We start from the raw sequence: 12,233 nt of genomic DNA, 5'->3' as shown, positions 1-12,233 counted from the left end.
GGCCTTCCCTCCTCTCCCGCTCCCCCTTTCCCAGCAAGCTCCCTTACCACACTTGGCCCCAGAGCGGTGCTGCCCGGGCCTGCAGGCCTCCACTGGTTCGGCTCGTTCTCCAGCTACCGGGCCTGGCTTGTGGGCCAGCTCATAATCAAGGCCAGCTAGGCGCAGTAGGAAGCGGTCCTGGTTAATCGATTTCCTGAGCATCTTCAGGGACCCTTTCAGCCGCCGTTCCATCCGCTGTCGGAGGCAGGGCAGCCCACAACCAGCTGGTGGTGGACGGTGGTATGAGTCAGAGAAGGAAGGAAAAGAAAGTGTGGCTGTGAGCAGGAGGGCAAGGGAGCAAAGCTAGGAGCTAGGAGGGGTGTGGCAAGAGGGACCGGCTCCTGGTCTTGGCATCAGGGTCTGCCCCTTCCCTCCCTTTGCTGCTGAGACCTACTGTTTCCCCATCTCTGCCCACCCCTCTCCACCCTCTTCCCAATAGGAAGCCCAGTCCCACCTGTGCTCTCTTCAGCTCTGACTTCTGCCTCCAGTTCCAGGGTGAGCCGAGTGACTTCCTTTCCTGGAGGGGTCCGGGCCCGCCGGCCCTTGCCCTTCCGAGAGGAGTCACACTTGAGGTGGATGAAGGTGACCTGGCAGTCAGAGCAGGGGGCACCACCTGGGGGAGAGGCCTTGTCAACCTCAGGCGGCCCCTGGAGACAGGGATTGTTCTCACTCCCTGCTCACACTTTCCTACCTCAGCTCAGATGGATCTCACCAGATCCCTGACTATAACCATCTCAGTCCTCTTCTAGTCTAGGATACAAATTAGTTGTTAGGGGCACATCCTAGAACTTCCTTGGACCCTGCACCTATAACTGCTTCTTCCCCTGCTCTGTCCAGAATTCAGGATGCCAGTGGGTTTTTGGAGCTCTTACCAAGCAGAGGAGCTAAGGGGTGGGAAGGGTTTGGTGGCCAGATAGCCCATTGCAATAGGGTCCCCAGTCCAGACCTGGCACCAGGATCCTGCTGGCCTCCTCCGTTTTGCCCTTGTTTCGCAGGTGCAAACGGCACTTGGCGTCTTTGATCTTGAAGGAAGCCCGCTGTTTAACTGTCAGCACTGCAGCCTCTAGAGGGATGGTAGGAGCTCAGCACAGCCGGGGGGCCTTTGGGGGTGGGAGCTGCTATAGAGGATGCTGGAAGGCTGGGTAGTAAGCCAGGGGCTTGGCTGGAGGAGGGGGATTACAAAAGCCAAGGGCATGAGCTGTTAAAGGCAGAGGGAGCAAGGCTGCAGGGCTAGAGAATTACAGGGCACAGAAGGGGATCCAGGAAAAAGTATGGCCAGGAGGATTAATAAAGAGGAGAAATAGGGATTAATAAGCAAGAGAGTAGCATGGAACAAGGCCTCTGGGCCGGTGCTCACCAAGGCAGTGGTTGGAGTTTGTGCTGTTCCCGGCGTGGCCAGCTCGGGCTGGTGCAGCCCTGGGGCTGGGGATGCCACAGCTCACGGTGAAGCCATTCTCAGACTCTGAGAGAACGGGGCTGTCACAGCTCTGACCTGCCCCCTGCCCCCCACTGGTTGGAGGAATCCAAGGGGAGTAGAGGAGCTGCCTAAACAGCCAGACTTCCTCCCTGCCAGCCCTCCAGCAACCTCCTCTATGTACCTGGCAAAAACCGGGCCCGGGAAGGGCAGGTCAGGGCACAGGTGTCCTTCTTCCCAGACCGGTTGCAGCTGAGCGTGGCTCTGGAGGCAACAGGACTACTCTGACATTTCACTGGCTCTAGGAAGGGGAGAGAAGCCTGAGAAGGAGAGGGTCTTCCTCTCCCACCCTCTCCATCAGCTGAGTAGTTTGGAGGAAGAGAATTAGCTACATGTAGAACTGTAGTTGTAAACAGAGACTGGGGAAGGAATTATTTACCAGGAATTTCATGTCTCAGATGGCTACTTTCTCCATCCCCTACTGCCTCACACTTTCCTCAGCCAGAACTCCACGCTTTCCAGGACCCCAATTACCCTCCTACCCTGAAACTGCAGATCCAGCTTCAGCCAGCAGAGGGTGCTGCCCACCTGCGCAATCCTTCCCATTCCAGTGCAGCCGGCCCTGGCCTGGGCAGGTACACTGGTAGCTGCCAGGAGTGTTGATGCAGCCAAAGCGGCAGCCTCCCCGGTTGATGCTGCACTCATCCACATCTGGGGGAAGGAGCAGGGAGACAGACAGTGGTGGGGGAGGAGTAGGAGCCAGGGAGTGGGCAGTGAGTGAGGATTTTGGGTTAGAGTTCCAGGCACCCTAAGATAATCCCTGCCTGAGAAGAGCTCAAACCTAAGACTTCCTTCTCTCATCTGTGTACCCAGTAAAAAGAACGACCGAGAACAGCCAAACTGACAAGCTTTTTCAAGCCTTCCACTCCTACCTACCAGTGGGGCTGTAATTTGGGAGCTCAGGATGGGAGTCAAGGGGCAGTGACGGGGACAGGAGGTAGAAATTTTGGAAACAGGATGCTATTCCCTGATACCCAGTCCCTTAGTTGTCTTAATTTCTTCAGTTTCATCATGCTGGATGTAGATATGGCCCTTGCACCTGGGGACTGCCTACAGCCACGAGCCAACTCAGGGATTGTTCAGTTGAAATGTGAGGCGGTGAGAGGGGCTGGGTGGCAAGGATCCAAATGTGCTGGCTTACCTCCACAGTGGGTGACACCATAGAGTAGGTAGCCATGATGGCAGAGGCACTGGAAGCTTCCCGGCGTGTTGACACATATGTGGTCACAGGTTCGATCAAACGAACACTCGTCTATATCTGGAAGAGCAAGGTTTTGAGCCACTGAATCTGACTTGGGGCACTTGATCCTCTGACTCCTTGCTCAGGTGAAGGGCCCAAGTGAGGGACTTTGGTGCTATCCCTTAAATTGAAAGAGTTCCTACCTCTGGCCCAGCCCAAAAATCAGCAATTCAGTAGTGCCTTCCCACCTCCTAACCCCCCCTCCCCTTGGAGTCTTTGGAGTCAGATCTGGTGCCTATGGATCAAGGCCACCTGTGTGCTTAGGCTGGTCAGATCCTGCCAAGGATATGAACTGGGGTAAAGTCCACCCCACATTCCTTGTCAGGCCATGTGCCCCAGGGCAGAGCTGGTTCACCAGGAGGAAGGAGCACATTGGCTAATTCACTACACAACACCGCCTATGGAGACTCTCCACAGTGTCTCTTGAGTTTCTCAGATCCTGGCCCTCTGGCCTCCTTGAAGCTCTCCTACCTCAAGAAACTCTCCAAAGGCCTTGCCCTTGGCCCAAGTCTGCTCACCCTGGCAGTTCCTCTCATTGATGAGAAGCTTATAGCCCTTCTTGCAGCTGCATTCAAAGCTGCCCACCGTGTTGCGGCAAATGTGGTCACAGCCACCGTTGTTCAGGCGGCACTCGTCTATGTCTGGGGACACAGGACAAAGGGGAGAGAATCAAAGGTCATGTTGGAGGCTGGGGATGATAAGGAGACAAGATCCCTCCCCTCCTGCCAGAGACATGGAAGATCAAGGACAGCCCTGGGCCTGCCTCTTCCAACTCCTTCTCTCTCCCAGCTCTCTTTTCTCCTTTGCTCATGTTATCTGTGCCCATTAGTGACACCTCTCCCAGGACTGACTCCTCGTGGAAGGGGAAAGATGGGAACCAGTGTCAGGCTCTCAGGGAATTGCTGAGAAGTCTGGGCATTTGACCTGCAGGACTAGTCTATGGCCCTCACTCTGCCATTGATGGCCCTTCGCAGAAAGGCTGGTGGTCAGGATCTATCCTTTTACTGTCCCCTACCCCTGCCTGCCAAAATAGCCCTGGGGGTGGGGAGTGGCCAAGGTGGAGATTCAGAGGGGCAGCAGGGCTTCGGGCTTCTGAGAGGAGGGGCTGGAAGAGAGGCCAGGCAGGGAGGACCTTCAGGAGAGCCAGTGAGGCTGGGCAGCCAATGGGGGAGGGGTGGGGCCAGGCAGGGGGCTGGACCGGGAGAGGTCTGGAGAGTCTCAGGCCTGAGGCAGCTTTCAGCACTAGGAAGGGAAGAGGGGGGTGGGTGAGCAGCTTCCTTCCCGAGGTCAAGTTCCCCAAGCTGGTGGCAGACAGGACCCAGGCTACTCACCCCTACTTGGGGGAGGGGGCAGGGAGGGCAGCCTTTCACTTCACTCTTAGCAGACCTGTCAGCAGTCCTTCCTAGGAGCAAACCTCTCAACTCTGGCTGTCTGACCTGCTGCCCCCAAACCCATCCCCAGCCTCTCTGCCAGCTATTGGGCCAGAAGTCACAAAGAGCAAGCCCAGGCCTTCCTACAGTCCCCATTCCTCGTTACCAGGGGACACAGACCTGATGAATTGTTATTTTCTGTATGGCTACTCTTCCTTTTTTCTCTCTCTGATCCACCTTTCCCCTAGATCTGGCTAATTAAAAGGAGGGGAAAATAGAATGGACAGTGTGGGAAATTATACTATAAAAAAAGCTGAGACAAAGTGTTTACCATTTGCCAGGCACTGTTCTAAGTACTTTACATACGGTTTATATATAACTCATTTAATCCTTACAACACTCCTATGAGGCAAGCACCTCTACTATGGTGAAACTGAGGCACAGAGACACTAAGTAACTAGCCAGGATCACAGAGCTAGTAAGAGGCAGAGCTGGAATCTGAACCCAGGGAGCCGGGCTCCAGCATCAGTGTTCCCAACTGCTACCCTATTCTCCCATTGACCAGGACAGCTTTTCCACTGGGGAGGTCTGGGAGTGTGGGGAAAGAAGGTTGTGGAGCACACCTGTGACCTTGTGCATCCAGAGGGCTCAAATATCCTTTAGATGCAGGGACAAATGTGAATGGCATGGTCATTAACCAAGAGGGTTAGGGACCCATAGGGGGATAGGAATGAGAGTAAGGAAAACAAAGTGGGCTAAGGGCATGGGCACTAAGGGACTGGCTGGACTTTTGCGCCCTTTGAACTGAGATGGGAAAAGTGGGCAGGAGACCAGCCTTAGTCACAGCCTTAGTTCTTCATAATCATGACAGCTTCAGGGTGAGGAGGTCCCATAATAGATACTCTATCTTAGGTCCCAATCTCAGCCCCTTACCTTTAGCTCCTGTTCTCTGAAAACACTTACCTTTGCAGGTTTTCCTGTCTGGCTGCAGCATGAAGCCCACGGGGCAGCTGCAGTGGACACCCGTCGCTGCATCGTGGCACTTACTGTCACAGCCCCCATTGTTGACAGCGCAGGTCTCTGTTTAGGAGGGAGGTGGGGGATAGTAACCTGGTTATGGGCCTGGAGGAGTCCTAAACTTGAGGGTGGAGGAGAGTACAGAGGCCCAAGGGGAGGCCTCAGCTGCCTCCCTGTTCTTTAGAAAGAGCATTAAGCGGAGGCTCCCAGCCCCCTCCTCCCATCACTCCCAGCCCCCATCCCCTCACAAGTGCAGCCAAGCAGTCCACTTCCCTGCCCCCTACTTGATTGAAACAAGGTGGACAGCAGTGAGGCAGGTACAAGCCAGAGCTGTCAGGCAGGAATGTGCTGAGGGGTGGAGGAGGTGGAGAGGGGAGGGCCCAGGGAGGGATGGAAGCTAAGTAAGGGTGGTTCTCGCCGGCAGGGAACAAGAGGGACAACAGAGTGTCCTCCTCTTCCCAGTGACTATCTCTTTGGGGGATGGGGGCTCATGGTGGGAAAATCTTAGGAAGAGTAGGCCTGGCGATTCCTAAGAAAGCTGAGAGATGGCCATCAATTCATCTCCCCTTCCTTGCTGCTCAGCTGTCTTAAGAAAGATCCCAGTTCCAGGACTGACTGCTCATCCTCAGAGGAGCGGCTTATACTCCTCTGTCACTTCCCAGCCCCTTCCCTGCTACCTCCAGCTCCTCCAGAGCCCTTCTAGATCGGAGGGAGATAAGCTGGCTGTTCTGCTGTTTTCGTCTCCTAGTGGGGAGATGCTGTCTAGGGGAGGGGAGGGGGCAAAGGGAGAAGAATCCTGAGGGGCAGGAAGAGCATAAAAAGGAAAGTCAGAGAGTTAGAGAACCTCGGAGCTGAGTCTCTTCTATTGCCCCCTCTTGACTGGTAAGTTTTCCCTTTGCTGGAAGTCAGAGTTGGGGGAGTATGGATGGTCACCCTGTTTTCTGAACTCCGAGTGGGAGAAACAGAGGTTTAAATGCAGGTCAGGAGAGTCAGATGAGCCCAGGGAAAAAACTGGAACAGTGCTGGGCCCTGACACGGGGACTGTGAGGGGGCCTGGAACTCTCCCACTAGAGACAAAATCCTGAGGCCTCTGCTAGGGAAGAGACGAGAGTGGTTGTCAGAATTGGGGGAACTTGGTGGGAAAGGCACTGGGAAGAGAGTGCTACCGTCTTCTTGAGTCTCTGACTCCTAACACTCAGACCCAACCCTGGTCACCGAGGAGACAGCAAAGCAAAGGCTCCAGAAGAAGCCCATCTTTGCCTTAGGGTCCCTGCTCATGCCTTGGCCGCTCAAATGCCAAGGTCCCGGAGCAGCCACAGGAGCATTTCCTATGAGCCACTCCCACCTTAGTCTCTCCTGAGGTTCCTGAGGCCAGGTGAGGAAGCTTCAGGTTCCAGGCCCCACCATCCCCTCAAGAGTGCCCTTAGCATAAGAAGAGGTCCCCTAAGCCCTGGGGTGAGGGGAGGGGAAAGGAGATCCTGCACCAGGTCTAGTTGACTTGGAGGGATCCAGGACGGGGAGCAGTGGAGCTGGCACGGTGACCATGCCAGCTTGGATCAGAAAGCCGAGCATGGCTGCCTGCCCCTTCAGGGCAGTGCTCTCCAGTGTGGCCTCTCTGGCTGCCTTTGCTCTTCAGGTCGTACATTAAAATCACAGTTTAATCTGTGCTTATTCTGTGTCAGGCACTTAGTAGGTGCTCTACTGTACTTTCTCCATCACTGGAGCAATACTAAGGGAAGGCTCTTGTTCTCCCTATTTTACGGAAGAGTAAACTGAGGATCAGAGAGGAAAGTAGACTGCTTAAAGTGCCACAGTTAGTGGGTGGCAGAGCCAGGATTCAAACTCAGGTCTGTCTGAACTCAAAGTCACCTTCTTAACTGTTACAGTGGGATAGAATGGTAAGTGATGCTGAGACTGAAGAACCCAAGAAAGATACCCCAAGGAGGGGATGGCATCCAACCCTACCCCACCCCGTCTCAGGTGGCACAGTGGGCACAGAGGGTAGATGGAGCTGGCCGGGTCTTTAGCTGTGCAGAAGGCAGAGAAAGGGAGGGGGCAGATGGTTGGAAAGGGGTGAGGTGTTAGAAGGTAGGTGAGGAAGAAGGTGGTACGAAGGAGCAGGAGAAGGAAGAGAGAAGGAGAGTGACAGGGTCAGAGAAAGAGAAAATCAACATGAAGGCTCCTGGGCCAGTTCATGGGGACTCAGGCTTCCTGTCACTCAGTGGGCCCAGCCAGCACCCAGGCTGCCAGGGGAGCCCCATTAGGCTGGGCCCAATGGGCATGCAGTTAGTGGAGCCCCAGCAGGTTAGCCCTTCCCCTAGCAAGCCAGTGAGAGCGAGCGGAGGGAGCAGATATATTTACCATTAGAAACGGCCTGAGGGGGGATGTGCTGCTCTAGCCGCCTTTCCCCTGTTTGACATCGTAAAAAAGCTGTTTAGATGCTAGACAGGAGCTACTGTGGCCCTCAGTGCCCCAGGCCCCTCCCACCCTCCTCCACCCTCCAGGCCCAAACCTTGGCCCCAAGTGATGAGCCCAGAGACTCCTACGCTTCATTCCCTAGCCTTGTCCTGCCCGGGACCCTCAAGCCAGGCTCCCACCAATTGACTGAAGGGAAACTGCATCTCAGAGAGGGGCAGTCATGGGCCCAGGACTACACAGCGTTCCCACGGCAGAGCCGGGATCCAAGCACAAGTCTTACTAGCTGCCAAATCCCAAGTCCCTTTGTGCTAACTGTACTGCCCTCTCAGTCTCCCCACTAGATGGAAATGTCCTGATGGCCCAAACAATGTTTCCTCCTACCAGGGCTGGGGAGAAAAATGAGATACAGATCAAGGTAAAATAAGTTCTCTTGGAGAAGAGGGAGAGGAACTTGGAAAGAACATAGCTGTGCACCTTAGAACAGCTTCGTTTGCTCTCCTCTGCCTCACTTGGCCGTGGCCCAGAAGGTGGAATGGGTCTTGCATTAGAGAAGAGCTCAAGCTTAATAGGAATATTTTCAAAAGCAGCCGTGTCCAGGACTATCTAAACAGAAGGACACCTGAGAGGGACCCAGCCTCACATCCTTGGGCTCCAGCTCTGTCCTGATACATGCAGCTTTTTGCTGGGGACAGCATGCAGGTTCTTCCAGGAGTCTCTAAGGATGTGTGAGTATTACAGGGGATGGTGGGAGTTTTGGAAAGCAGAAGAATTAGATTTATGAGGAAAAAAATGAACTGGAACAAACCAGCCTGGAGAAGGCAACACGAAGACCTGAAAATGGTCCAAGGTTATGGAGAGTTAGTTCAGAGGGAAACATGTAGCAGGAGAGATTTTAATTAAGGAACTTTAGAACTGTGTGTACAAGTCTCTGGAGCAGGCACTGAGAGAGACTTCTAAGAACATCATCTGCTCCCCAGTTCTTGCGTCTGGGGGAGGGGCAGTGCTCTCGACAGAGACGGGGTGGGATTCTGGAGTGAGATGGGATAGAGCCTGGTTCTTAAGCTGAATGTCTTGTCTCTGATAAACACACAATGTGACTGTGTTCACACCTTCCCATCCCCAGCATGCTGCAGCCCATGAGATGAAGGGCCATTCATAAATACCCGTGCCCACGGGACAAGCTTGCCCCTGCTGGCTTGGGACACAGCTCTTCCCCTGCCCAAACTCCACCCTTTCATTTCCCACTTTCCCCAGGGGACACTCTGTCCCCATCATCTTTCTCAGCACTCCGAGCACATGGTAATTGGCCTTCACCAACCAAACCTAAAGACAGAGAGTTGGGAATTAAGGAGTTGAACTCATCTACGGTACCTGAAGAGAGGTGAGGTAAGGTGTAGGAATTCAGGCAAAGGGGGCCAGATGTTAGGAAGGCCCCAGACCAGGGTGAGAGGGATGGGAGGGTGGAGTGGGGAGGAAGTGAGAGGGCTCCACTGGAATGTTGAGGAAAGCGAAGGAAGTGGGGGGCTCGGGTCAGAGGGCTGGAAAGGGGATATACAGGAGGAGAGTAAGGAGAGAGAGAAGGACACCTGTAGTCAGGAAACCCCACTTGTCAGTGCAAGGCTGGTTGTGGCAGGAACGAGCACCCTGTCCCACCCTCGGTTCCACAGTGGGGATAGTGGGCTGTGACAGCTCCCATCTTACCACACCCGACACCCAGGACCTCTGGTCAGGATTAATCCGCAGCATTACCCCAGCCTTCTCCCCCTCCTCAGCTACACTCTGCTAATTATTCCCAATTGGCACCTTTATCCTGGACAAAGAGGATGGTGAGGCTCCCAGGGGTGGGGCAGTGGAACCATCAGGGAGGGGAGGGCAGGGAAGGAGGAAGGTCAGGTGAGCCCTTCGGTCCCTCAGAGCTGTCCCTTACTAGACCTGGCTTTGTCTGGAACTTCACCTCACCGTCACTCCGCGCTTAGCACGTGGGCCCCATGTGTCCCCACCTTCCCTGGGTCCCAAGGGCCCCACCCCCACTCCCACCCCCATCACAGGTGGACTGAGTTCTCCACTGGCCTCACCCACCGATGCACGTCTTCCCGTCGGTATGGAGCACAAACTTGACATGGCAGCCGCACCGGGGACCCTGCTCTGTGTCATCGCATGTGTGCTGGCAGCCACCATTACCATAGTTGCACGTCACTGTGCAGAGAGGGCAGGAGGCTGTCAGCTGACTTCTCCCTGGGTACCACTGTTCTCCGTAAAGCGGAAACGTCCTCTAACCTGGCTGCCTCTCCCGTGTCCCTCTTCTTCCCACCTTTTGCTGCTGAGGCCCCTCCCCCTCCCCTCTGCCTCCCCTCCTCTCCCGCTGCCAACCCCAATCCACTCACATTTACAGTCCCGCTGGTTCTTGGTGAGCTCGAAGCCGGGGCGGCATTCACAGGCAATACCCCCTTTGGGTGTCTCCCGGCAGATGTGAGCGCAGCCGTGGTTCTTGTTCATGCAGTTCATTCCTTCTAAAAGGGAAGAGGAGGAAGGGCGCATGAATGTCTTGTGCTCCTGGACGCGTAGATGAAGAGAAACTAGAAATAGTTGAGGCCTAGGAACTGGGAGAAGTTCCCTGAGGTTACAACACGGAGGAGGCTGACTCCCCCTCACAGGCCCCCTGTCCTGTGCACACTGCTCGGTGCTAGTGAGCAGGGGTCAGCACTAGTCTGAATGATGGATAGGTGTTGCTACCCAGCCCCCCAAACCCTGTGCAATTACCCTCTCCTTCAGCCAACAAATAGTGCCATATAGTTACCCAGCACTGTGCTGACACTGGGTGGATTTAGGAAAGATCCAGAAAAATAAGACATGATCTCTTTCCTCAAAGAGCTGATAGTCAAACTGGGAAGAAGACAAATAACATTAATAATGTGAGTGAGGAGTAATTGGTAAAGATAATTACTACATGATTTATTCATAAATATTTACTAAGCTCCTATTACAAGCAGAGCAGTATATGAGTTTCTGGGGATACAAATTTGAATCAGATGTAATGCTTGCCCTCAGGGATGTCACAGTCGGTGGAGGTGGGAGGGTGACAGTGGAGTCACAGACAGACAACACATACCGCACTATTCCTGCCTGATCCTCCCAACCCAGTTCAAGGAATAAGGCACATCAGGCCCTCAGATGGTGGCAGCTTAGAGCTCGTCCCTCTGGGTCTGGACCCAGAGGATGTCCCCATGGTAGCCTCCCCACTGACCCCCAACCCCAAATGAATTCTCTGCCATAGAGGATTTGTCCATGGAACACTTCAGATGTGAATGGGTTGAGGGACAAGAGAAGGGAGAGCTAGCAGAGGATGAGACCTGGGGTACTGAGGGAAAGCTGAGGAGATGGATGGAGGAGCTGGGAGTGCAGGGCTGGGCCCTCCCTGGTCATAGGCTGACCTTCCGGCCGCTGGATACAGGTGTGCTGGTTGTCGCTGAGGAAGAAGCCTTCCCGGCAGTGGCACTCATAGCTGCCCATCATGTTGACACAGCTCTGCTGACAGCCGCCGTTGCCCTCAGCACACTCGTCCACATCTGTGCAGGATAGGTGGTTGGCGAGCCAGGGGTGCAGGCCAGGGTCCGAGTATACCCTTGAACTTCTGCACCAAGGGCTGAAAGCAGCGCACACACACATACCCGTCCCTCCCACCCCTGAATCCAATACCCAGCTAAAAGCCAGGCAGTTCTCACCCATTCATCAGCTAATATTCCACTGATGGCAAAGAGGCCCCCCTCAGAGGGCAGAGGTGGTGAGCTATGCAGGTGGGGAGGGGACATTTGGACATGGCTCGCTTAGGTGGAGACATGGCTCCCTTTCCTGCACCTGTTGAAACTGGGTCTGAAGGTAGAGGAGATCAGGAAAGGAGTCGGACCAAGAGGAACAGAGGTGAAGACAAGGATGGGGATTGGCAGGGAGAGGACTGTGGGCAGCTGGTTGTGACAAGCAGCCAGGGAGTCAGGGCTCTGTGCAGGGAAAGCTTTGGCCACGGTGCTGAGGTTGGAGGGGCAGGGTGGGGAAAGGTGGTGAAACTCAACTCACTGCGGGGCAGGGACCATGTCTGTGGACAGGCCATGGCCCCATTCTTCCTCCCCTCCCCTCCCCCTGTGCCTGGGCTCGCTGCCATATTCCATAGACTTTCTCCTATTTTGGTTTAACAAAACAAAGTCTAGAAGCTTGGCAGGGAGGGATGGGGTGAGAGCTGCCAGGCTACACCCTAATTACCACCCCAAATCACCACCCCTGGGTCCCAGAGCCAAGCTCATCTGGGGCTCCCACTTTGAAGCCTTGACTCTGACACCATCGGAGACCATCTCTGTGCTACCCTCTCAAGAAAGGCATCAGGGAGATTGGTCCCCAAGTGGACCAGTCTGGCTCGAAAGGAACCTGACTCCTAATGGCTCCATCTGTCTTCTGCCCCTCCTGTCTGCTAAGCCCTGAAACCGCCCTGACCCTTCTGGTCCAGACCTAGCAGGCTCCTGCTGGAGAGGCATCTACTGGAAAAGCCAAGGAGATATACTTACTTTTGCCTTGTTATGTCCCACCTACACCTGACTTCTTGTCCCTGGCTTCCTGCTCTTACCCCACCCTATATCCCACCTTCTATTTGTTCCCTTCTGTTCCAACCTTGAGATTTTGCTACTGT

The 12,233-nt window shown here is 54.7% G+C and overlaps 2 protein-coding genes across 8 annotated transcripts in view; one reads left to right on the top strand and one right to left on the bottom strand.

Annotated features, from left to right (window-relative positions):
• The window catches only part of LOC146401519 (uncharacterized), a 55,627-nt gene that overhangs the window by 16,914 nt on the left and 26,480 nt on the right, over positions 1 to 12,233 (top strand). The window lies entirely within an intron of this gene.
• Positions 1 to 12,233, bottom strand: part of SCUBE3 (signal peptide, CUB domain and EGF like domain containing 3) — a 39,298-nt gene that overhangs the window by 8,979 nt on the left and 18,086 nt on the right. For 4 of the 7 annotated variants that reach the window (XM_084966674.1, XM_084966676.1, XM_013977806.3 and 1 more), the window contains 13 exons: positions 10,990 to 11,124; positions 9,943 to 10,068; positions 9,638 to 9,754; positions 7,502 to 7,549; positions 5,087 to 5,203; positions 3,272 to 3,394; positions 2,655 to 2,771; positions 2,042 to 2,164; positions 1,638 to 1,754; positions 1,397 to 1,501; positions 986 to 1,102; positions 494 to 652; positions 48 to 263 (listed from right to left, as the gene is read on the bottom strand). In XM_084966674.1, the coding sequence (XP_084822800.1) occupies positions 48 to 263; positions 494 to 652; positions 986 to 1,102; positions 1,397 to 1,501; positions 1,638 to 1,754; positions 2,042 to 2,164; positions 2,655 to 2,771; positions 3,272 to 3,394; positions 5,087 to 5,203; positions 7,502 to 7,549; positions 9,638 to 9,754; positions 9,943 to 10,068; positions 10,990 to 11,124 (1,620 nt within the window). 7 annotated transcript variants of the gene reach the window in all.

The sequence above is a fragment of the Sus scrofa genome, chromosome 7, assembly GCF_054392235.1.
Source record: "Sus scrofa isolate SSC_HxYL_T2T_F1_AM1 chromosome 7, Sscrofa_HxYL_maternal_Yorkshire_Landrace_v2.0, whole genome shotgun sequence".
Lineage (NCBI taxonomy): Eukaryota > Metazoa > Chordata > Mammalia > Artiodactyla > Suidae > Sus > Sus scrofa.
The sequence above is the reverse complement of the archived record's forward strand: the minus strand, read 5'-3'. Positions and strand labels throughout refer to the sequence as shown.